Below are 27016 nucleotides of genomic sequence, written 5' to 3'. Positions count from 1 at the left end.
CGCCTACGTATGAAAACGACGAACGCGCTACACATGTTGGGTATCGCCGCGCACGCCGGAGTGAGAGCAATAATTCTAGGGCCAGTATTTTGGGGTATCTCTAAATTGATGACCTGTGGGGGCTTTAAAAGCGTCTTCTGTGGACTTTTTGGGGTACTGCAGTTTTTCGCCGTTTCACGGACGCACACAATTTGTAAACTGGGCATGTTGGGTATCGTTTTACTCGTTGTAACCTCATCTTTTATATTTAATTTAAAAAATGGGTATTTTGTTGTGTTTTGGGGCATTTAATTAAATTTGTCACTAAATTTTGGGGTTTAATAAGGAGTTGCGCTAATATTGCGCAACATAAAAATTTGCAACTACCACCATTATATTGTATAGGGTCTTTGGCATTCAGAAAATATATAATGTGTGGGGGTTTTAAGTCATTGTCAGGCCTAAAATGTGGAATATAACATGGGTGCAAAAAATTTAAAAAAAGGCCTCAGTCATGAAGGGGTTAAGACTAGCTTTCTTCAGCACTCTCTTGTTGGTAAATCTAAGTGATATTGTACGATTAGATTTTAAAGGTATTGTCAACTATACAATCTACTTATGTTTCAATTAAAACAATATACGTTTCACCGTGTGCATGAGGCTTAACAATGCTATACATGTTACATGTGGATTAGAGAATCTACTTTAGGTTTACCAACAACTATGTAGGGCTACCTGATTGGATGTAAAACTGAAGTTATTGTTAGCAACGCCCTCCCACTACATAATTTTTGGTAAACCTAAGGGATATTGTACAGTGATTTAAAACTAGACTAATTCGTGTGGTGGGCATAAGACTTTAAATTCAGCCCACCAGATTGGAGGCGTCTGTTATTATTCCTATGTAATACTTAGTATTTGTATTCTGCAAATGTTTCTGCAGCTGGATGGGGCACAGAGAGACTTCCTGGAGAACAAACAAAACATGGAAATTCTGCTGACTGAAAATAAGGTAATTAAAAACTCAGCGGATATTACACTATTGCAAGCGATATGTTTTTTCGGTTTATTGTAATTTCACTACAATGGTGAGTGATGGTTATCAGTGATGCCTAGCTTATTATGTCTTTTATAAATATATATACTGTATATATTTTTTTCATTCATTCCTGTTTTAAAACAACATGGCTTTAATTTGGGAAATAAAGTGTTATCCTATTAGATTACATGAAGTGACATACTTAATAGTGAAAACAGAATTAAAATGATAGCTCTAGAGCCTGCACATTATAAAAAAAGTCAGCAATAGCAGCTCACATATTTCTGTCCTTACATGGCACTTTATGTATGCTAAATTAGCTTTTCTGGTGACAGCTACAAGGCTTTACAGAGAGCTTGGATATGTAATTTTGTAACTTGTAAATACATGTGCTCTAATTGGCAAAAAAAGCATGTAACACACCCTGCATTTTAGTGATCTCCTTTTGTAATTACAAACTTTACACATACTGTATATCCATTTTAGAGCTTATTCCAACATTCACAGTGAAGTAAGCAGGTTCTGAATTCATTTATCCAGTATAAACATCATGCAACCTTTAAGAGGAACTTTTACCCACCAATTTAATGTCTCCCAAAACAATTACTTTTCAGGCACACCAACTGTCAAGGTTGCCAGTGTGTTTATTTCAGGTCTCAACCAAACTTTCAAGCCCTAAAATGACTAGTGTCATAGCTGATCACATGTGCAATGCCATGGAAATTTCAGTCCAGAGGCTAAAGCTGGCCACACACGATGTGAATTTTGCTTGTTTCTTCATGAAACGGCTGAAATTCACACAGTGGGTGACGCTGTTGCCACCCTTTCAGATTGCATTCCTCAATCAGATCGATTGAACGGTGCTTGCAGCTAATCAGCCGGTGGCTGCTGTCAGAATACAAAGGAAAGAGCGGTGGATTCATCTATCAACGCTCTTAAACATTGATGGAGGAATTTGTTCTATTATTTTCCTTCAGCCCATGGGTTGCAATCTTGCAATAGTACAATAGAAGCAATACTTACTTTGTATTGAGTGTTTGGATCATTCCTGAGAAAATAACTGACAAATGTGAAGAAAAATTTAAATGATTGAAATAAGAGATACCTAAACAATGGATTGTTAGCATCAAAAGATTATTTTCTGTATCAATATGTTTATTGAGATTTTCACATAACAAACACAATAAAGACCTCGGTCCACAGTGTATCAATGCTTCAAGTATTCATTACAATCCAGAGTGTACAAGTAGATTTACATGTGATACATAAGCATATTCAAGGAGTAGGGAGACCTTGCATTCGCAAGTGCTTAAATAACACAAGCGACTCCATAGCATATACTGTGACGCAAGTACCCTGTCCCCCGGCAGTGGGCCGGTGATCAACCAAAAACTTAAGGCGGGAAAAGGCCCCAGAAAACAGGAAATCGGGGGAAAGGAGGAAAAGGGTGTCATGGGGGGTAATAGTGGCCGGTCATTTTACCACTATATACATAAGCATATTCAAGGAGTAGGGAGACCTTGCATTCGCAAGTGCTTAAATAACACAAGCGACTCCATAGCATATACTGTGACGCAAGTACCCTGTCCCCCGGCAGTGGGCCGGTGATCAACCAAAAACTTAAGGCGGGAAAAGGCCCCAGAAAACAGGAAATCGGGGGAAAGGAGGAAAAGGGTGTCAGGGGGGGTAATAGTGGCCGGTCATTTTACCACTAGGGGGGGGGTCCCATAATTGCATACATCAAACCTCCTACGGGACATCCAAGGCTCCCGCCCTACGCTTCACACCCGGATAGCCAATAGCAGCACACTCCACCTTATATACCTCTGTAGCTCATTGGGTCTATCCCTGGGTGGTTGGATGAAAGCCATGGTTCCCATACACTCAGGAACCTGGTATGTTTGTCCTCCAAAATACTAGACAGCCGCTCATTAAGCATAATATGATCCAACCTCTGTTTAAATTCTCCATAAGGGATTTGTTGTTTCTTCCAGTTTCCTGCAACCGTCAGTTTGGCTGCCAGGAAAATAAAGTGCGTCAGAGCCCTCTGAGGCTTACTCAATCCCGGTACGGACATGTGGAACAGGGCATACTGGAATTTGAGTGGGATATGTGTAGTGAGTAGGGAGCCAATTAATTTAAATATCTTGACCCAGAACCGTGTAGCCAGGGGGCAGCGCCACCAGATGTGCAGCATGTCCCCCTTTTCTCCGCACCCTCGGAAACAGGTACCGGGGGCTGTGGGGAACAGGCGCGCCACCCTGGCTGGGACCAGATACCACCTCATTATTACCTTATAGGCTACCTCAGCATTTGTGATGCTAATAGAGCATTTTGCTACATTGTGCCAAATCTGCTGCCATTCCTTCATGGACCATCGACGGGGCAGGTCCCCCTCCCAGTTGCGAACATAAGTGTGGGAGGTGTGGCTGATCAATCTATTTAGTTGTGAATAGAGTACTGTTATTAGGCCAGGGCCCTCTGGGGCGTGAAAACACACATGTTCAAAGCATGTGAATAGATTAGTAGGATCTCTCCTCAGGGTTAGAGTGGAGATCCAATGGTGAAGTTGACGATATCTATAATGTTCTACTCCCGGTATTTGATGATGGTCCCTCAAGTATTGCCAGGAAGGAATGGCAGAGGAGCGCAGAAGGTCATGCACTGTTCGGAAACCGTTGTTTATCCACCAACTAAAGGCCTTGGGGTTGTCCAGGCCAGGCCGGAAGAGTGGTTGGGCAAACAGGGGAAGCAATGGGAGGTATGGCGAAAGCAAGCGCGCCGAGTATTTAATAGAGTCCCACACCTTAAGTGTATACATCATGAGGGGGCTAAGAGTCCTAGGTCTATCACAGGCTGGCAACCAGGGTAAAGCCGTGAGAGGCATAGGGGAGCAATTCGGGATTTCCAACATAAGCCATAGTGGGGGCAAGTGGCGCTGATGCATAGTTATCAGTGGTATGATTTGAGCAGCTTGATAGTATTGCAGTATGTTGGGGAGGCTCACCCCACCATCGAGTTTACGTTTGTATAGAGTGGTTCTTGCCACCCGAGCTCTGAGGGGGTGCCAGATAAACTGGAGGATACTCCGCTGCATTGAGCGCATTATATGAGGGGGTATTCGCACTGGCAGTGTTCTAAAGTAATATAAGAGTTTGGGCACTAGTGTCATCTTAACTGCTGAAATTTTCCCCAACCAGGATAGATTATGGGTCGACCATGATGTGAGTAATTGTTTCAATGTTTTGAACAAAGGAACATAATTTGCGGAATACAGGGTTTCATAAGATGCCGTAATTTTAACCCCTAGATACCTAATGTAGGATTTAGCCCAGGTGAATGAAAAATTGGTACGAACATGCTCATATGTCAAGGCGGGTAAAGATATATTCAGAGCAGCGGATTTCCCCCAGTTCACTGACGGCCCCGAGATAACGGAGAACTGTTGTAGGAGGTGGAGCAGGTTGGGAACTGTGGTGTGCGGCTGCGTCAGGGTAAGCATAACATCATCTGCGAACAGGCTAGCCTTATACTCCACTCCCGCAAGTTCAATTCCCTTGATGTTGGCGCTAGAGCGAATGAGTATGGCCAGGGGTTCAATTGCCAATGCAAAAAGAGCTGGGGACAGTGGGCATCCTTGGCGGGTTCCCCGGCGGATAGGGATCTCCTGGGATAGATGCCCCAGATATTTTACCTGGGCCATTGGATTAGAGTATAGGACCCGTAACCACACTAGAAAGGATTCTCCGAAACCCCATTTATGGAGGATATATTGTAGGTATTCCCAAGAGATAGAATCGAATGCCCTCTGTAGATCTAGTGATAACAGGAAACCCGGGATGTTACGGGACTGGAGGACATGGATCAGGTGGATTATTTTGCGGACATTATCTCCTGCCTGTCTACCAGGAATAAAGCCCACTTGGTCTCTATGAACGATACTGGGGAGAATGGAATTGAGCCGTGTGGCGAGGATTTTAGTTAGAATTTTGATATCCACGTTCAGTAGAGATATGGGCCGATAGTTATTGGGGTCTAGTGTGTCTTTGTCAGGTTTGGGAATCATGGATACGTAGGCTAGGAGTGAGGAGGGGTGCAATGTTCGGCCTTGTCTGAGGGAGTTGAACACAGCGGCCAGTTTAGGTGCTAGGAGGGGAGCCAGTTTTTTATAGTAAAGGGTGGGGGGGGGTCCCATAATTGCATACATCAAACCTCCTACGGGACATCCAAGGCTCCCGCCCTACGCTTCACACCCGGATAGCCAATAGCAGCACACTCCACCTTATATACCTCTGTAGCTCATTGGGTCTATCCCTGGGTGGTTGGATGAAAGCCATGGTTCCCATACACTCAGGAACCTGGTATGTTTGTCCTCCAAAATACTAGACAGCCGCTCATTAAGCATAATATGATCCAACCTCTGTTTAAATTCTCCATAAGGGATTTGTTGTTTCTTCCAGTTTCCTGCAACCGTCAGTTTGGCTGCCAGGAAAATAAAGTGCGTCAGAGCCCTCTGAGGCTTACTCAATCCCGGTACGGACATGTGGAACAGGGCATACTGGAATTTGAGTGGGATATGTGTAGTGAGTAGGGAGCCAATTAATTTAAATATCTTGACCCAGAACCGTGTAGCCAGGGGGCAGCGCCACCAGATGTGCAGCATGTCCCCCTTTTCTCCGCACCCTCGGAAACAGGTACCGGGGGCTGTGGGGAACAGGCGCGCCACCCTGGCTGGGACCAGATACCACCTCATTATTACCTTATAGGCTACCTCAGCATTTGTGATGCTAATAGAGCATTTTGCTACATTGTGCCAAATCTGCTGCCATTCCTTCATGGACCATCGACGGGGCAGGTCCCCCTCCCAGTTGCGAACATAAGTGTGGGAGGTGTGGCTGATCAATCTATTTAGTTGTGAATAGAGTACTGTTATTAGGCCAGGGCCCTCTGGGGCGTGAAAACACACATGTTCAAAGCATGTGAATAGATTAGTAGGATCTCTCCTCAGGGTTAGAGTGGAGATCCAATGGTGAAGTTGACGATATCTATAATGTTCTACTCCCGGTATTTGATGATGGTCCCTCAAGTATTGCCAGGAAGGAATGGCAGAGGAGCGCAGAAGGTCATGCACTGTTCGGAAACCGTTGTTTATCCACCAACTAAAGGCCTTGGGGTTGTCCAGGCCAGGCCGGAAGAGTGGTTGGGCAAACAGGGGAAGCAATGGGAGGTATGGCGAAAGCAAGCGCGCCGAGTATTTAATAGAGTCCCACACCTTAAGTGTATATGGGGCAAGCTGTCTACCGAAGAGGAGTCAAATACCTCAGGTGCAGCTGCTGTGGCCGCACGTGTCCCCTCGCGGCGTGGTGTGGCCGCCATCTTGGGCTCCTTTCTCCCTCTGCTGAATCGCGGCTCCTTCTGCCGTCTGCTGCGTCTCATCCCCACGTTCAGCGCTCGATCAGCGTGCCCGATGTCTCCCGAGCATGGGGCATCAGACGGCACATGCGAGGTGAGCTTCCGTTAGCTTTATGCTGCCGTCCCGGGGATCGATGGTGCAGAGCTCGTCTAGACCGCGGCCATCTTGGTCAGCGGTTCGCCACGCCCCCTCCAAAAGATTATTTTCTATCTGTGCCTGAAAGAGGTTTGATGTGGGGAAATAGACTCAGGCACTCATGAGAGACCGTGCAGAGATTCAAATGGTTGTGTTAGTAGATGCAGCTCAAATATATTATTATTATACAGGATTTATATAGCACCAACAGTTTGCGCAGCGATTTACAATATAAGGAATACATTACAATCACAAAACAATTCATTGTGGCCGCCATCTTGGGCTCCTTTCTCCCTCTGCTGAATCGCGGCTCCTTCTGCCGTCTGCTGCGTCTCATCCCCACGTTCAGCGCTCGATCAGCGTGCCCGATGTCTCCCGAGCATGGGGCATCAGACGGCACATGCGAGGTGAGCTTCCGTTAGCTTTATGCTGCCGTCCCGGGGATCGATGGTGCAGAGCTCGTCTAGACCGCGGCCATCTTGGTCAGCGGTTCGCCACGCCCCCTCCAAAAGATTATTTTCTATCTGTGCCTGAAAGAGGTTTGATGTGGGGAAATAGACTCAGGCACTCATGAGAGACCGTGCAGAGATTCAAATGGTTGTGTTAGTAGATGCAGCTCAAATATATTATTATTATACAGGATTTATATAGCACCAACAGTTTGCGCAGCGATTTACAATATAAGGAATACATTACAATCACAAAACAATTCAAGACAAGATGGTAAGGAGTGCACTGCCCCTGAGGGCTTACACTCTAAAAGGGGAGGTCCATGGTAGTAATGTGGTATACATATTGTATATGCATGTAAACTCTGAGTACATGAGTACCAAGGTCTCATAAGTGCTGTATTAATTTAAGACCCACTCTGGGATACCTTCACCAAATCTTTCCTATTGGTCCCCTCATTTTAATTATGATCCTTCTGTATTAAGCAAGGGTATAATGCAGCCCAAAACCAAAAATATAGGTATTTGTGCCGTTATTAGTGTGCACTTTTTTATCATGTCTGCCTGGGCTTTGTGGGTGGGCACACAGTGGCGCCCATGTCATTTCCCCATCTCTCTTCTGCCCACAGTAAACTACACATCCAATTAAAGGTATGTGGGCGTGTCGGATTCTTGCCCTTTGTCAATGCCCATTCTCCTAAAGTAATATGCTGTGCGGTCGGGCAGTAGCGCAGAGTAAATAAAATGAACCACATGCGGGCTGAGGCGGCACTGGGACCTGGTGCCATTACAGTGCTGATCTTCTTGTCAGAATCTCCTGCTTTAATGTCGTGAGGCACAATATACACAGGGCAAGCCTGAGCAGGCGTGGGTGGGAATGTGAAAGAGGCATGAATTTCAATCTCATTTAGCATACCATCACCGACTGTTCCTTACATGCTGACGTGATGACATCTGCAATATCCCCAAATCAAACTACATAGGGGGGTGAAGGAACCGTTCACCCTGCTATGGGTAGAGCAGGCACTATTGTCTGGTTCCCTGGACAGGAAAATTCTATCATATGCCTTCTGAAGATGTACTTTGAAGGTGGATCTGAGGAGAATGCTGCTGCTTCAAGGTACATGGCGCTAATATTGTTGCTAGTTATATGTGTGCCTAACAGATTGCTGAAAATAAGCTTATCCCGAAGTAAGACTTTAACTTACTTCCAAACTGAATGTGAGTTGCTCTTTCATTGTGGTTTAATTGTGTAAAATATATTACTGTATGTATTGCATCTGACATTATACTTTATCCTGCAGCTAGAGTTAAGTTCTGTACAGGCTTCTCTTTTGGCACATGAGAAGGAAAATAAGCGACTTATGGATCAGCTGGCAGTGCTGGAGCAGGAACAGGTAAGTGTAGTGTCCACTTGCCCAGCAGAGAAATTATGGTTTCAACTAGCATTTTCTGTCAACTTTTCTATATTCTCACTTTGACTTAGTACTTCTAGTATGCTCCAGGCTTTACTAAAGTTGGCCATACGCTACTCGAATTTTGGCGGAGTCCTGCTGACTCAGGAGTTTAAGTTGTGTGTGGCTCTGTCGCTACCCCTCTGTTCAATAAAAGTTTTTTCTTTTGTTGAAGGAGCCAGGACAGAAATTGTCAGCCAAACAGTATTTTTAGCCAGTCAGCGGAAGTCACTATTCTGACAGTTGTGGGTGCCAGCTATGAGGATTTAATAGCCAGGCAGGGAAGATTTCCCCATCCACGTTGTTTAGGGAAGTAGAGTGTTCAACCCCGAGGGCTGAGGGAGAAAAAAAATGCAAGAGTATGGCCAGCATACGTTTCTGTTGTACTCCAAAAAAATGGGCTGAAAATCTCGGCTTATACTCGAGTATATACGGTATTTTTCTGACTCTTATTCATTTTTTTTTTCTTTTCTAAATATATTTTTTCAGGTAAACAATGTGTTTAGTATTCTGCATATTCTTGTGCATTCATTTTCATACAGTTCTGTTGTGTCTTCGCAGAATGCTAAAAGACAAATCGAGGTACTGCTGACTGAACTGACAGACAGCAAGGGTAAACTGGCATATGAAAAAGGAAAGCTGGAGGTAAGATGCTAAGTGGTTTCCTAGATTTATGTAACTTCAGTGGATGTCAAACTTTTAGAGTGTGTAGATGCTAATTCTGAGAAAGTGCATCTACAATTTATTAAAAGGCATTTAATACCGGACAGAGTACAGCGTATTAACATATAAATGCTTAGTTCTAATTATCTGTATTGGCATTGCACTTATATTTGGGTATCTTGTTTTATGCAGAGCAGAGTACGTACCTTACAGTCTGACCTACAATCTGTTTGTGATGCTCAGTTAGAGAATTCCAAGCTTCGTAAACTCAGTGGTGCTCTGGAGACCAAGTACACACAGGTACACACAGTTAGCACTTTTGCGATGTGTTATATGACTAATGAATAGCAATTATAGCTCATTGTTCGATTTTGATTGTTTGTATTTTTTTCTTGTAGATTACCTCAGAGCTTGACTCTCTCAAAATCAGACTGCAGAGAACAGAGGCCAAACTACAGCAGGTGAGTATCAGAAGGAGGTTTTGTGATTTACATCACAGTACTTTGTGTATATGCATTTTTTACATTTAGGGCTCATTCACATTGGAATCGGCTGGCACGTACAGCTCCGTGCTGCGTGCAGGGCCGTATCGAGCAGCTCACGGGAAGGACAGGTGCTGCATGTGATTAGTACGCAGCCCCCGTCCTTCTCTATGGGACTTCGCGGCCATATCCCCCCTACGCTCACCCGCCCTGCACGTCCGTGCGGGTGAGCGTACTTGTACGCTGACAGGATGGATCCTGTCTTCATCCGAGCCAGGAAACACGCACCACTACGGACCTGCACTTGAGGTGAGCGTAGGGGGGCGTACGGCCGTGTAGTCCCATAGAGAAGGATGGTGGCTGCGTACTAATCACACGCAGCACCTGTCCTTTCCGGGAGCATTTCGGTGTAGAAAACATTGTGTTTGGCAGTATAATGCAGAGTTATGTGTTTTTATCTCCCACAGACTGAGAACTTCTTGAATCGTAAGGAGGAAGACTTCACATTAGCTATCCAGGCCAGGGATGAGGCTGTCCAAGAAGAGAAAAAGCTTAGAGAACAGATCAAAGCTCTTGAGGAGAAAAAGGAGCATAATGTATGTAATACAGTTTGAGTATCTTGCTGTATTATGATAAAGTAAGCCATTTGCAGAGACAAAAAAAAATACACCTGTCTAACATTTGATGTGATATTGTACTTTCATATATTCCTTTTTTCAAAATATTTTTAATTAGTACTGCTTTATAACTTTAACCTTCAGAGAATGGTCCTCCAGCAGCAGCTGTCTGATGTCTGTGAGGAGAGAAGTAGAATGTCTGAAACTCTGGAGAATGTCTTGTCCTCCCACACTAAGCTACAGAAGAACTTAGAAAAACTTCAGACTGAACTGGGGTGCAGAGATGCGGACATCGTAAATCTTCATAAAGACCGGTACAGTAAAATATATCTCAGGTCTTTAAACTTGATCTCAAAATGAAATTGGTCCATAAATGTACTGACATGCTAATTGTACCTTTCATTTTGCTTGTTCTGTCCTCCCTTTAATAATTACTTTACCCAGTTCTCTGTCTATGCAGAGCTATGCAGGAATGCCTGTGACTACCTGGTGATAGGAGAATGGCCACCAGATCACCCTTAGAACTATGAACTAGTATCAACACATTCATTGATTGAGTTCCTTAATTGCCTGGGCCACCCTGTAGTCTTTTTAATGTTACACACTGTCCTAAACTTAACATTACTTTGCATCTAGGCAGGTGACAGCTTACTTATCTAAACTGGGCAGGAACCACAAGCAAGCCTAAATTTCTGATCTCCGTCCATCAATTTTGAATACTTCCTGGAGTACAAGCAAAGACTGTTACGAAATGTAGCTCATATGAGGAGGGTAGCGGTGTGATCATGTGCCTGAATCCTACTTCCTCCATGGCAACACTTCTGTTATACTGCAGCAACTACACATTAAAGGATAATTAAAGCCTCACAGGTTTTTGCATATATCTACTTTACAACACACACAGGGACCATGGGAGACACGAGTAGCCACCCTCCAGAAGGAAGGACAGTGTCAGCACCAATTCAGAGATGATTTGACAATCTACAGCTGATTGATACACAAATAAGATACATTTTTGTTAGTAGTTAAGGTACTTGAATTTATTTTTGAGGTTAACTCCGTAGTTTAGTGTCTTTAAACTTGTTACTATGCAGTTGTGGAGCTGGGAAATATTTAATATCTGAAACTGAGTTTGGTAGGATACCTGCATACTTATGCTTTGTTGCAATCACTCTGCATTGTGGTAAGCAAACTATTGCTGCATATTCTCAGAATGAATACTACATGGACTACATCATTAATTCACCTAGTCCTACTATTGCGGTGGTCTGCATCCAAGACCGATTCAATGTGTACATGTGGTTCCCTTGGATGTAATTTAGGTGCATTCATGCCTAAAAAGGCTACATACCCTTAAAGCAGGGGTGCCCACAATTTGTGTGTTAAGATCTACTTTTCAAATGACGAGCTACATGAGATCTACCAACAAAAAAAACCCCCCCTTGCTCTCGCTCTCTTGGCTGTCTCTCCTCGCTCTCTTGGCTGTCTGTCCTTGCTCTCTCTTCTGGCTGTCTCTTTTTGCTCATCCTCCTGGCTGTCTCTCCTCGCTCTCCTGGCTGTCTCTCCTTGCTCTCCTGGCTGTCTCTCTTTGCTCTCCTGGCTGTCCCTCCTCACGTTCTCTCCTGGCTCACCTTGCTGTATTTTGCAGACAGTGTAGTGCAACAGGCTGTGTAAACTAATATTCTTTGATGTAATACATAGCACTTCAACCACCAGTATCCACCAGAAAGGTATCAAGGAGCTTGGCTCACCAGACTCAGGCTAATAGGTAATCATGTGTGCACAGCTAAATAAATACCAAAATGGAATAAATGGGCCGCCATTCACACTCTTCGTGATCTACCAGCATCAGCTTTGACAGCTACTGGTAGATCACGATCTACCTAATGGGCACCCCTGCCTTAAAGTGTAGTTCCACTTTTGCAGCCAAATTGGGATAACACATATTTTATTTTTGTTATATTGTGTGTTCTCATTCACTCTCAAACTGCTCAGAGTAGTTTGGAATCTGCACAAAGGCCTTCACCAAAGAAATCCCTAAAAGGTAAGAAAAATATTATTTTTTCATTATTTTTGGTATGCTGTGTGAATGGGAACACATATCAAACATATAGTGGGGTTTTCTCAAATCTGACTGCAAAAGTGCAACTACACTTTACAATGGGGTAGGGGATTCCCCCCTCCATGCTTCTAGCGTGGATGGGGGGAATCAAGGAAAAACTCAGTGTATGGGCAGCTTGAGAGAAGCATAGCCTTCAATGTCCTTCAGAGAAATGCAAATTTTTAGATTATAACTAAAGAAAATGGAAAAATGTGCCATCAACCATTTACTGTGAATTGCAAAATTACTATGGGCTACACTTTTGTGCTAATTTTAGTAAATCATCCTTATTCAGGACAAATAGTCAGAAGCGGATTCAGAGACTGGAGGTGGAGCTTTCAGAATGTCAGAGGAGGCTACAGAAAGCTGATTCACAACAGCATGGAAAGGTAATTTAAAAGAATGCTAATTTTGTTATTGATTTCGATGCAAAATAAAACATAGATTTATGATTTTATTTTAATCGGGTAAATTTACTTATTGTTCTTACTTGGTTCTGGTTGCTAAAATAGTCCTGGCTGACTCAGAGGAGGGACCCACTTCTCGCTCTCTTGCCAGAGACAGCAACCAAAGTATGTTAAATAGCTTACAAAGGCTGCCAGGAAGCTTGCAGGCAATGCTGGGTTTTCCCTATTAAAAGCTCAGCATGCTTTGTAAACTGAGTGTCATGTATGCGCCCTGCAAAAATTCCGATTTGCGAAATAAAGATTTTAAACACATAATTTTTTTTTTTTATAAAATGCCATCTTATAAACTTTCACACACATTTAAAATTACTGACCAAAATGATTATCGTTTAACTTTTAAAAGAACCCTTTCCATTGTTTATTCTTATTCATGGTGTCAAACTTATGCCTTGCATTTCTCTCAACAGATAGAACCTCTTCAAAGATCCATAGAGATTGCATGGAAAGATAACCAGAAACTATCCCGTGCTCTGAATCAGGCTCTTCAGAGAAACTCTCTTTTACAGCACTGTGTAGAGGAACTGGAAGAGGGGCTTCAAAATAAAGAAGCACAGGAAAAGCAATTATTGCTAATTAAGTAATATGTTAACATTTAACAGAATAACACAGACATCACCTATATTAAGTACATTCATGTATTCTTGTTTACTTTTTTTTTTTAAGAACAAAAAGAACAGCAATTGTTTTATCAAAAAAAGAAAATTTACAATGCTTGCACAAGACTTTAAAATTCTGTATAACTATATGCATTGCCAGCTTACAGTCAGAAAATATATACAATGCTGCCAACTATGTACAATGAGGTTTGGTTATAGAGCCACATTTAAAAGTATGCAAATTATTCATATGTCATGAAGGTCTTATGAACTGACCTTTGTGATGTTGATCAGAACTAGCCCTAATTATAGAACTGGGCAGATTTAACAGGGTGCACTATCTCAAAGGCTGGACAAGTCCCTGGAGCCATGTAGACAAATGCACAAGATGTTAAACTGGTGCAGAAAGTGAACCTTTCCAAACAAAGTAAAGTGTTCACTTAGCACCCCTGACCCCAGCAGCTTATACTTTGCTTCCAGTACCCAAACTGAGTAACAGGCTAGTAAAGGAAAAGCAAAGAAATACCCAGTATGGGTGAGCATGTGACAGAGCTGGTACCTTGTGACTGGCAAAGTAATGTTACGTGGGGGTCAGAGGGGGGTCCATAGCCTTGTGTGAGCTTTTAACAGGGCTGTCTGGAGCTGGCACAGGGCTTGCTGTCCTGGCAGCCGCACAGAGCAGCTTCTACAATGTTAACTTTACACTGTTGTGCAATGAGTGGTTTAACCTTTCAACACTTTTTTTCTTTAGGAAGCAGGCTGACGAAGAGGTCAAAATGAAGGAGCATCTATTAGAGGAACACCTGACATCTCTAAGCAAACAGCATCAATTGGAGTGTAAAGAGTCAAAGAAGACTGCACGAAAAGAAGCAGCAGAGGTAAAGCAGAGTTATATAATAGTACCCCTAGCATTGTACAGTAAGACTGTAAAGATTGTTTGGAGAATTATACTGTACATATAAGGAAAAGGTTTGGAGTTTCAGTGATGCTCTTTAACTAGCTAAGTTATTAAAGAGGTTTTTTACTGCAAATTCTCAAATGTGTTATCACTGATATTGTGTAGCGGAGGCCCTACGGTAATCTGTGTTGGAGAGACGGGTCAAACTCTTTGTCAATGAATGGACCCCTACAGACTCACAATTAACAACAACAAAACAGAGTCCCCTGTAATGGCCCATTTCTGCAGCAGGGGCCACAGCATAATTATGGCACTGATGTGGAACCTCAAATCACAGAAAGGAAGGCTGGAATGGGAATGTTAAGTCATATAAAAAGTCATACTTCTAGACGGTGAACCTAAATAGAGACAGAAATGTTATGTGTCACTATGGTTTTAAATGAATTTTTGACCTGAAAATAAAGCCTCTCTTCCCTCAAGTCTACAATCAAAGGTATATGGACATTGTAAAAGGACTTTTATTGTCACTGAGGTGACACATTTGTCTGGAATTTTTATCTCCTAGTCAATTAACCCAAAAACACTCCTAAGCTCCACTAACTATAGATACAGTATATCCTATTTACAATATTCCCATTACTATTCAAGTGTCTTAAGATACGTATTTAGATTTCATTAGTGGTTGTATTTCATTACTTCAAGAAGGAAAAAGAAAAGATCATTTTGACTTTTATCTACCTTAAAAATCCTATGACATTAGATGCAGATGGTTTCTTGGAAAACAATTTGTATGGTGTAAAGACTATTTTGTCATAAAATACAATGCTTGTATCCTGTGAGCTAGTAGTGCGAATACTGTGAACTGTTTTACTTTTTTTTAATCTATTCAATAACATTGGATAACAAGGGGATTGAACATTTCTAGCATTGCCAGTTAAAAAAGCTTTGCAGATGGTGGTGTCCTGAGGTTGTCTATTTTTTGTCTGTACATATTATACTACCTGAATCCAACCCAACACTGTTGAAACTGCAGCTGTCATAGAAAAGGTAGATAAAATCCCTTCTTAGAAGAAATTCTGTTAGTTGAATGGGGATCAAACATTTTTTAAAGCATTAGCTTGATGTAAATTTTCTCATCAATGTGTTAAAGTGTATTTTTGTTAGGACAGCCATATTTCCTTGTTACAAATGCATCCTGTGATTCCTTATTAGTCAGAACAGAGATTGCTTTACTGTTTCCCTTCTCAGTGCAAAGCTGGCCATACACTTATATTATATATATCTGATTTATAAAATGAATGTTGTGATTTATAATTATAAATTCATTCATTATATTAAAATGCAATTGTAGAACAATTAATATCACGTAAAAACAAATATAATATACCATCTAAAAAAGCAAAGTGCACTGAAGATAGAGAGACATTTCCATGTATAGTATATACAATATCAGCATTAAAGTGTATCTGAAGATAAAATGTTTTGTTTCTGATAGAGTAGGGAAGGATCAGAACCTCTGTTGGGTATTTACTGCTGTCTGTGTCAATGCTGAGGAGCTTCTCCCTCTCTATTTGTCCTGATTGCCATTTTCACTGGGACTAAGGGCAGGTTTACACCATTTTCCAGACCAGATCTGGAACGCAGTGCATTGCGTTTGTGCCACGTTTTTACCGGGTTTGGAAATGATCTTTTTGCTTAAAATGGTCTTACAGGTGCTTTCCAGTGTGTTTGTATGTGTTCTTGATGCGTTTTTGATGCCTTCTAGTGCATTCCAGACCAGACAAAATAGGACAAGAAGTATGTTTCTGGTCAGGTCTGGAACAGACTGCGCTGGTGGGATACATTAGGATGCATTTTGGGTCCGGAAACAATCTGGTCTGGAGATGATCCGGACATGGTGTGAATGGCCCCTAAAACTCAGAGAAAATCCAAAATTTTAAGTTGTCACTTAAACAGGAATAGAGGGAAAATTGTTTATGTGACAGCAGTCTTAAGCTGGCCATACATGTAAAGATTATCTGCAGATGTTCTATGGACAGATAGAAAAAGTGCAACAGATTCCTCCATCTACGCTAAACTGTGTGGATGGAGGAATCTCCCACTGGGCCAAGCTTCAGTATCTTGCTAGTTGGCCCCACTGTCTCGCAAAATACCTGAACAATGCCTGCATCCAATCAGATTGTTTAGGTATTTTTAAAGCTCAAGACTTCTGACTCTTTAGAGCATATATTGTCTTTAATCAATGAGGTTTATTCTGCATTTTGTTTTATCTCCGCATTTGTTCCACAAGGATGTTTTTTGGCACTTGTTTGACATACAGATAGCAGCTAGAGAGAACATGAAAATATAAGCACAATTTTCTTTGAGTCACATAAAAATGACTTTGGATACAAAGGTATTTTATGATGGTTCTAAGTGAAAGCAAAGTCTCTGGGGTCCTTCAGACATTATTAACCTTCAGAATGTACTAGATCAATGTATCTTTAAAAAAGAAATCCGATGAGCAGTAGTGGGAGATCTCATTATAACTAAAAGAAGATCTGATAATTGGCTTCTTTGTTTTATGTTCACAGCTAAAGAAAGCGCTAGATAATGCCACTGCAAAATCAGCAGAGCTCTCGCGGACAAACAGAGAGCTGAGAACTCGGGAATCCATACTGCGAAAAGATATTCAGCAACAGAAGGATATTATACGTGGACTTAAAGCACAGCTCAGATGTTACACGGAGAGCAAAGGGTCCAGAAAAGAAGCAGAGAGAATACAAGTGGGTTAGAATTATTTTTAAATCATCTTCCATAACGTATTTAGCAAACTCATATTGTATATTTGCTTTTCCTTATATTGGAATTAAACTGGTAAAATGATCCACATCATTCTCTAAAGGTAGCACTGACTGCCCTGCATATACTGTATTAACCTGAACCTGTGCTTTTCCCATGCAGGACAAAGCAATAGGTCCATTTAATACATTTGCTGATCCATTTGCTGCTGGAAGCAAAGACAAACACTTGGTACTTCCAGATATATGAATCATGTAACTCAGACTTCTTTTTTCCATGTGATAATGCTGGTGCTTTGTATTTGGCCCAGTACTGTCACCTAGGGTGGCGAGTGAATCAATAACCCTGTTTAAGTTCAAACTGGGATCACTCAGAGCTCATGTCCCAATCCCCCCTCCTCAAAGGTGAGAAGTAAAGGGAAGGTAAGTATTAAATGATGTAGCGGCCAGCTTTAAAGTCAACCTTAACCAAAAGAGTGACCACACACCAAGTATTGCAGCCTTCAACAACACATTCTTTTTCTGGAGACATTCCGGAACCCAAAAAGGGCCTAATCATGGAAACGGGGGTAAAGGGTCACTGCCATTAAGCCCATTTTTGAGTGAAACACATCAGAGAGGAAGGTCCTAGGTGGGGGTTCATTGTTCACGTCTCAGGAGAAATAACGTTTTATTGAATACTGGAGTTCTCTGTGCGTATCCTGTTTTTGATTCTGTGGCCTTTGCTGTGGGAATCACAAACATGCTCCAGCACTGGTATCAGGCAGCCAGGAACTAGAGCAGCAACTTGTTCCTACTTGTGTTTAAAGTGTATCTGTTGCTTTGCCCTGCACAGCGTCACTATTAGTATTGTGCCTGTACACTTGATTTCTTGCTCCATATTTTAATAAGCATTTGAAGGTCTTTTGCACGTTGCCTTAATAGTTATCATGTTCCCCTCTGAAAGTAACAAAGATAACAAAACTAAATGTCATATTCTAGAGAATGCATCTTACAGCACTATGTACTCACTGCAGCTGATCCCCCTTTACATTCTTCTTACATGTGAATGAACTGATAGCTCAAGCCAAGCAGCATTTCATGTGCCTTTATTTTCAGGGTTTAGACCATTGAACATCTCTCTTGTCAGATAAGTGGGTATCCAAAATGCAATACATAAGTCAGGCTGCTTTGGTGACTGACTTTTAATGTTCTAGTGTACCCATGCACATGATTTGACAGTTACCCATCCAGGTAGTTTCAGCTGGGTCAGGCGACGATTTCATGTCTTTGGCTGTCCAACCAACCGGTCAGCCAGTTGCTGTCAGGTTAAAAAACCTGTCCTAAAACTCCAGTGATAGTTACTGCTTCCTACTCTGCCTCCCTATCCCGCATAGTGGTTACTTTTACAAATTCAGCCGAGCAGAGCTTACAAATTATGAGCATTTTGCCAAAAAAGTTCACTGAGGTTGACTGTAAGTGAGTGTTTATGATTGCCATTTAATGTCGGTGTTTAGTCTTAGGCTGGGTTCACACCTGGGCGTTTTTCCGCGCTTTCGTACTCGCGGAAAAACGCTCAAACAGGGAAATGCCATTATTTTCAATGTGCATGGTTCCCATCTGGGCGGTTTTCCGTGAGTACGAACGCGTGGGAAACCGCCCTACGCCCAAAGAAGTACATGTACTTCTTTGGGGCGTTTTGATCGGGCGTTTCCATTGGGATACAGCCAAGTAGCCCTCGGAAACGCGTGTTTTTCGCGCGGTTTTTTTGACCACGAATCGCGGTAAAAAACACGCGCGAAAAACGCGCATATTCAATACGCCTAGGTGTGAACCCAGCCTTAGAAAGCGTCATAGTGGTGGATGGAGTGACAACATGAAGATTACAAAAAAACTACTGCTGTGTCATTTATAATGATCTGCTATTGCCGTACATCTCTATTTGTTTACAGCAGATTAAAAAGTGATAGTTTAGTAACTTTTGTATTGAAAAATAATTTGTATATGACATAATTACCTTTTACATGAAGATCCACTCAATACAAATATTTTCTTGCATTAAAATTGTAAATTGTAGGTTGTGAGTGTTTTGGTGGAGGCAATTTGCATGTTCAAACTAACATACAGAACAATAGAGTGAGAGTGGCAGACCTATAATTTGCAGACTTCATAGGATTCCCGCCTTGGTGTGATTTTTCCACAATGTTTTTGAATACTTATTATGTTTTAAGTCAGATATGAACTATTCCAGTGCAATATTGTACTTATTTACTATTTCCAGCTTGCAGGAGGATGTGCGTGTTCTTTTTCACATTTACCTAACAAACCTTAACTGCTTTGGTGAAAAATAGACCATTTACAGAGCCGGAGTTCAAATTGCTTGTCCTTCTAAGTCAGTTAGATGACTTTTTCCTTCCTTCTTTCTCTCAGCTTTATATGGCTCTGTACAGAGTTTCAGTTTGTAAAATAAAACACCCTTACAACCCTATGGTGGACTCTGGACAGGTATGATTATTCATAACTAATTTTCAAGGCACATAACATCTTGTTTACTAAAATTTGTAACATCATATATCCATATCTCCTATGCACCCACTATCACAGGGATAGAAATGTATAAGATGTGCCTAGAAGGATGCTGATTCTTTGAGGGGCTTGTAACATCACCAAGCCTCCCTATCGTCTCCTGGTAAACCTGGGTGTTAAAAATCCCACAAGAATGCAACTTTATTTGTAAAAACATTATTTTTAAAGGAGAGGTATTGGGAGAGCAAAGTATACTCTTCCCAATACTTGGAGTCAGCAAGGGACACTGCAGCTGTCACACACCGTCTCTATAGGTGGAGAGCTGAGTGATTGTGTGACCGCTGATCACTCAATTCACAGTCTTCTTCCTACAAAAAACAGTGACTGTCAGTCGCTGCTCCCTGCAGGGTCAGGGACAAGGTAAGTGACACTTTTCTGTGCATTCCCGAGTCTGGCTCGGGGTTACCGCTCCTGGTATTGAAAATTAACCCAGAGCCAGACTCGGGAATACCGCCAGGGAGGTTAACATAAACAAAATAGCTCTGCTGGGTCCCAGCTAATCACATCCTTTCTTACAGAATTAAGAAAGACTTGTCCAAAAGGTCATATAATTTTATCACTGTGCCAGTTTCTGAATTAAGTTTTTGTGCACATTACACAGGAAGAAAGTACGATCATAATGCTCTACTCCCCAGCAAGCAGCAAGCATGCTGCAGAACTGAACAGTTGTGGACAGTAAATACCACCAGGAGGCTGGACTGTCCCATGGGCTAATGACACGCAAGCATTTATCCATTAATCAGTGTCACTGCTTAGTAGACCTCCTTTTGTTGGCTGTCTTGTGATATTCCTGCGCCTTACCACAAAGGTGACTTGCAATCTGTTTTTACGGGGGTATATTTTAGTTTATGTCAGTGCTTTATTGATATAAATTTTATCAGCTCCAACATTGGGAAAGCACATGCTACACAGATTTAAATCATAGTATTGATAGTGTTCCAGACACCTCCTTTTCGAACCCATTTAGGATATATCATTGGTGTTGCTATCCAAAATAGCTTTCGGTCAGAGGGGTTTCTGAGTGATCAGCATTGTCCTCCAGGAAGCTCAATTTGATCTTACACAAGGACAAGATTGTTTCAGGAGCAAGAACCTCCTTTTCTCTACCGTCCATTGAGCGACACAGCAACTCATGGTTATACTGCTGGCTAAACTAAAGGCATGCCCCTTTAAGGCAATAACCTTTCTCACCTCACACCTGCCCAATTTCGCTTAGAGCCCTCAGTAGAGTGGACTTCCCAGATAGCAAGAGATTGTGCTGCAAGTTTGAAAATGACTTGCTAAACTATTACAGACTTGCCAAGCTTCACAATTTTGTTGCACAATTACAGCAAGTCTGCATTGCAAATCTCCAGACCAGCGAGCTTGCAGAGCTCTTGCTAAGACCTGCAGGACTCTTGCTGTAGACTTGCCAAGCAAATTTGCTACAAGTTCAAAAAGTGTCAACTAGAACTTGTGCTGCGGTTGTTCTGCAAGTCTACAACTTGCCAGGAATATGTGCAGCAAGTTAACAAAATTACAATTTCACCCCGCCACAAGTTTGTAGCAAGTTATCCTTGCTATCTGGGTTGTTTTCTTTAACTCAGTTAGATTCATGCTGCATATGAAAAATCCTGGAAATCTCTCCAGTTAGCCATCAAGTGAGAATTTGCCAGTTCATAAACTGGTGTTCTCTCTCTGTGATAGTCTTGTGGTTGGCAGTGACAGCCTGGCAGTGTTCCAATGCCACAAGATTCCTTGCTGAGTGTCAAGCCCAGAGCTGTGGCAGTTCACCAACCCCACCTCTGAAGACTGCATATAGTGAGTGTGTGTAGTTGGCTATTGCTGTGTGTCTGTATTTTCCTTTTACTTATGGACCAGCAAGTCACCATGTGACTTGCTGGTCACATGGTGGAGCCCTCCTCTTTATTACCTCCAAATCAGGTTACAGTTTCAGAACCCATAAGTTTCTTTCACCCCCTTGAGCTCAGAGGGGTTTAATCTTCTGTGGTATGCCAAGGGATTTAAGCTTACAGATGAATATGCCACTACTTGTGGATCCACCCCACCTTTTCCAACAGCTGGGGGAAGACTGATGGCTTTCAAAGTGATTTGGAAAGCTTGTATAGCCGACACATGAGTGTGGGAGATGATATGATGTTTCAGTAACATCTGAAAAATCTCCTTTCAGCCATTCATAGATTTCGGTTCCAGAGGTTATTGTTTTCCGTTCCCTCTGCCTAAAAGTTACAGGGCTTTTACTCAAATCTGTTTCCAGTTTTAAAAACCCGAAGGAGGCTTTCGAGCTTCTCTACTCGTGTACGCTCTCTAAGGTTTCAGATGCAATCTATTTGTTTATTTATTGTTTCCCTTTATCAGGGAGATTTCTTGTCAGCCATCGACATATGTGATGTGTATTTGCACATTCGCTTCTTTCCAGATCATCAACGCTTATTTGCTTTACTCCGGTCAACAGCCACTATCGGTTTATGGCCTTTTTCTTTGACTGAGCCTCGGCTTCGAGAAAATTGACAATGATCCTCATACCAGTTCTGGATCTTCTTCATCTTAGACGTATTCCAGTTGTCAGATACTTGCACAACCTGCTGCAACGAGACCTCCTTTGGACTTTAATATGTAATTTATGTTGCAGATGCTGAAGACCTGAATAGGTGCTGAACTTTAAGAAGTCATCTTTGATTCCATCAGGATGCTTGGAGTACTTGAGGCTTCTCCTAGATACCATTCAATCTAAGGTTTTCCTGCCCTAGAGAAGTTGATGTAACTGCAGAATCAGATTCGACAATTTTGCTTTTGTATCGATTCATTCTGCAGAGCTCCATGCAAGTTCTGGGACTGATGGTTATTACCTTCGAAGCACTTTCATCTGCTCAATTGCCCTACAGAACTTTACAATGGAACAACCTCACAGAGTGGGGGAAGTTCAATGTTTCTCTGAACAAGATGATCTTACATTACATTCTGGAACCAGGATGTCTCTGTTGTGGTGGCTTGTATCCCCGGCATTATCGGGCAAGTTTTTTTCTTACTTTACATCGTAACTTTTTCAGCCTTCAGATGGCAACCTTCTGGCCATCTGTCAGTTCAGGGTTGTTGTGCTTTGGAGGAATCCAAACTTCCGAATAACATACTGGGCTTTGGAGGAGTCCAAACATCCAAATAACATGTTAGATAGAAAGAAACTGCGCTAGGAATCAAATAACACTCTAAGAGCAGCTGTGCTTAATAGGTGAGTACACCTAAAATAGGAAAAAAGAAAATAGCACTGCGCTTCAAACTCAAAAATTATATTCCTAAAATGTGAATTTTTTTTTCTTCACATTTTAGGAATATAATTTTTGAGTTTGAAGCGCAGTGCTATTTTCTTTTATCCAAATAACATACTCATGTTGCAAGCAATTCCTCTGTCATTACTTCTTTGGACCTCCCTGTGATTACATTACACGCTCAGCTTCACCTAGCGCAAAGATTTTCCAGCTCACAGAACAGCAATCCAAGCATTAGCAGAGTGAGCAGTTTACCCTCTATGCACACACAGATGGTAATCACGACGTGTTTTAATGGCAATATGTACTGTTCACATCATCTGCTGTAGCAATTCTGATCCTTGAATGTTCATGACTCTAGCTGTTGTTTCTGAACTTTGCCAAAACAAGGCTCCCCTTCCAGTACTAGTGCCTGTGCTGATTCCCGTGAGAGGGTCCCCCCTTCCTTTGCATGCCTGTGACCTCTTGTGTCTGCAAAGGGCAGGGACAGTAAGACAAGAGCTGTCAATCACGAGGCTTTGCACCGAGTGATTGATAATAAGAGGAATGAGCTGTTATAATAAAAAGCAGTGGGATAAAAAGCAGTATAGACTGTTGGAGTAAGACTTCTCCTTTTAATTGGTTGGTGATTGAGCCAAGGAACCGATATGACCACCTTGTTGGAGTCTTATTTTCCTTTCCTCTAGATCAGTATTGCTAAGCGGGAATTTTTAGACATTACTTAGCCTTGATAACTTACTGTATATGTTTTAATGAATTTAATGAGTTTGTTTTATTGTAGTTTTTATTTCTCCTTTAGGACATTGAATATAACCACGCAAAGATTTTTCATTTTCTTCCCCAATCCACTGCTGACCATTGGGAGACAAAGCAGAAGCTTAAGTTGATTTCCAGAAATCTTCTGCCCAAAGAGTGAACAAACCCAGGCAGAGAACAAGTGAAGATATACAGTGCTTGTGCTGAAGTTGGACCAAAAGTTAATCTATTGCTGTGGAAGTCTGAAATTAGACTTAAAAAAACAGTGTGCCAAACACAAGCAAGAAAGTGGAGATTTATTACATGGATTGCAGTATTTATTCATGATTCTTGTCCTGCTGGGTTATGAGGAGTAAAACAAACAACAAAATCAACATGTTGGTAAAGTTCTAAAAATGTGCACAAGTTTGTAATCTCCAACAGTTGCATAGATGTTTAACATTGTGTACAGCAAGATATTTATTTATTTACAATGTGCATCACTGTATTATATTTTTGTATTAAAAATATCTTTACTTCTTTTGTGTTATTCATATTTCTTTTTGTTTCTTTAGAAAAAAATAGAGATTATTCTGGAAGACCACAAATCACAAAGCTTGTCAAATTTGTAGCCATTATGATACAAGCCTAGTCCTGAAGGGCCATAAATATCCAACAGTTCTGTGAATGCTGTTATAAGCAGTAATGTAAGCAAATTCATACCTTTATCATAAACTACTTAAAGTAACATTTGTGCTCAAGACCCAGAAACAGATGATACATGCTGTCACACTTATCTTTGTCAGAAATTACTTTTTTTGTGTTTTTTATAAGGACCCAAGCTATGCATAACCCATCTACCGTCATTTTTCATTGAGCAGGGGGATGGTGGGTAGGTTGTTCCTTCGTAAAAATCCAGGATAAGAGGGGCATGCAAGAAAAGCCTTTTAGTTTTGTGGTGCCTTGTCTTGGGTACTTGTAAAATGTAAAGTTTAAAATGTCTGAAAGGTCATTTTAAGAATAGCACTATTCTCTAAATGGTATTTGTTTCAAAATCCTAGACATTGTAAAATGTTATAGCATTTAATCCAGCTAGCTAGCACAAAATGTTCCAAAATGATTTGCTATGCTAATTGACCTCTATCAAATGTGCCCTAAGACTATACTATATAAGCCCTCAAACTGGGAAATATACCTGTATATAGCAATGAAATTAATTGAGGGCAAGTTTAGCTTAGCTGACCCACTCAAAGCAGCTGCATGCATTTGTGTCAAGTAAAACAAAACCAAAGATAGCAGCAGCTTAAAATAATGTATAATTTGCCAAACAGGAAAAGTGCAGATAGGTTGGTAAATTTTACTAGATATACCGAAAATCCTTCAACCATTATTGGCTGCAGTCCTCATTACTCAGAATTTAGCCACTTGGACAAAATCTTTAAGTGCAGATCAGGCAACTGCTTGAGTTGATCCTCATTATATTAATTGTGTTGATCAGATGACTGTTGCTTCTCATTTCATGTGTGATGTGGTTCTTGATGCCTGTCGTCTGTTGCCTTGAGTATCTTTATCTTTAGTTCAGATTCGCAGAGCTATCTGGCTTAGGTGCTGGTTGGCGAAGCTCCAATGTGAGAAATCGACTTTTTAGGGATTCGCTGGATAAGATTATTAAAGAATCTACAAGAGGTAAAAGTGAACACTTACCTCAGATGCGGAGAAATAAGGATCAACGTGGCAAGCCTGCTCCTTCCTTTCTTTCCTTTTAAACGTTCCTTTCGCTCTTCCAAACATGGTTTCCGTTCCCAATCTCAAAAGACATCTGACAATTCCAAGTTTTTTGGAACCTCTTGGCGTCCTTGGCAATCAAAGACCTCAAAGCCATCGGTAGAGTCCAATTCGGCAGCAAGATCTGCCCCCACCATTTTCATCTTGGGGGGCAGCATCTGATAAAATTCGCAGGATCGTGGGAAGCTCAGATTTGGGATGCTTGGGTCAGAGAGGTGATTTCCACGCTTACAAGATAGAGTTTATTCTTCCGCCTCCTCCTTGTTTTTTTGCATTTTGGCTTCCCATGTCTTGGCAACGTTGGACGGACCTTTTTTGTACATTGTAAGGTCTGCTAGTTCTGGGTGTTATTATTTCTGTTCCTTTGATATAACATTTTCAAGGTTTTTACTTAAACCTGTTTACGGTTCCCAAACCCAAAGGTCTTTTGTTTCATTCTGGATTTAAAATATTTCAATGCATTTGTATGTGTTGAAAAATCCATTCCATCAGTTGTCACCTCTCCATTAGGGAGATTTCTTGGTTTCCATAGATCTACACATTCCTCTTTTTCTAGCACATCAGAGTTTTCTTTGCTTTGCTGTAGGCAACCCTCATTATCAATTTGTGGCTCTTCCCTTCGGTCTAGCTTAGGCGCTAAGATTTTTTTTACAAAAGTTCTTGCTCTGTTTCTGGGGCTCTTTCATTGCTAGTGTATTTCAATTATCAGAGACTTAGACGACCTTTTACTTTCAGAACAGTCTCATCCAACTCTGGAGCTCAATGTCGTGACGTGCTATACAGTAGATCTTAGAGAACTTTGTGTGGATTGTGAACATGGGAAAATCATCCCTGATGCTGTCAGATCACTTGGAGTACTAGGGTCTTCTGTGGGATACCTTTCAAGCAAAGATCTTTCTTCCTCAGAATAAAATGTTGAATATGTGGGATCAAATTCAGGCACTTTAGTCCTGTCACTGATCCAATCTGAGATCTTGCATGAGAGTTTTGGGTCTGATGGTATCCACCTTCGAAGCAGTTAAATTTGCTCAGTATTCCAGGCACTTGCAGAGGAACATTCTTACAGTGTGGGACAAGCACCCCTATTGTTGGACAAGATGATCAGATTAAGTGTCTTGGCCAGGATGTCTTTGTCATGGTGGTTGAAGTCACCTGCATTGACAACAGGAAAGTGTTTTTTTTCCCCATACAAATCTGAAGATTGTCAACGGACACCAGTCTGGTGGGATAGGGCGGTGTGTTGAATCGTGTATCTGCTCAGGGTTGTTGGTGTCTGGAGTAATCCAAACTTGCGATAAATGTCTTAGGCCTGGTTCACACCTGAGCGTTTTACAGCGCGTTCCTACGTTAAGGGAGATTCGTCTTTTGACTGGTTGCCCGGCTCCAATTCAGTATGACAATGCCATGGCGGTGGCCTACTTCAATCATCAGGGAGGCACTAGGACTGTGTCAGCAGCAATGTAAGTACATTCAATCTTGACTAGGGCAAAACTTTCAGCAGTCCACATTCTGGGAGTGGTCTCTCCATCTAGAGGTGTGAGTCCTTGGGGTTTCCCCACATGCTTTTACTATATTGCAAATTTTATCTTTCG

General features: G+C 41.7%; 1 protein-coding gene across 1 annotated transcript in view; it reads left to right on the top strand.

Moving 5' to 3' along the window:
* Window positions 1–17323, top strand: part of LOC108804658 (coiled-coil domain-containing protein 150-like) — a 42315-nt gene extending 24992 nt beyond the window's left edge. Inside the window, 12 exon segments of the mRNA XM_018576499.1 lie at window positions 923–991; window positions 8320–8412; window positions 9031–9114; window positions 9325–9432; window positions 9531–9593; window positions 10082–10222; window positions 10391–10545; window positions 12628–12721; window positions 13207–13376; window positions 14147–14273; window positions 16867–17058; window positions 17237–17323. Of these exon segments, the coding sequence (XP_018432001.1) occupies window positions 923–991; window positions 8320–8412; window positions 9031–9114; window positions 9325–9432; window positions 9531–9593; window positions 10082–10222; window positions 10391–10545; window positions 12628–12721; window positions 13207–13376; window positions 14147–14273; window positions 16867–17058; window positions 17237–17323 (1383 nt within the window).
* Window positions 17324–27016: the final 9693 nt, after the last annotated feature.

Source organism: Nanorana parkeri, unplaced genomic scaffold (genome assembly GCF_000935625.1).
Source record: "Nanorana parkeri isolate BGI_ZX_2015 unplaced genomic scaffold, ASM93562v1 scaffold69, whole genome shotgun sequence".
In the NCBI taxonomy this organism is placed as follows: Eukaryota; Metazoa; Chordata; class Amphibia; order Anura; family Dicroglossidae; genus Nanorana; species Nanorana parkeri.
The sequence above is the reverse complement of the archived record's forward strand: the minus strand, read 5'-3'. Positions and strand labels throughout refer to the sequence as shown.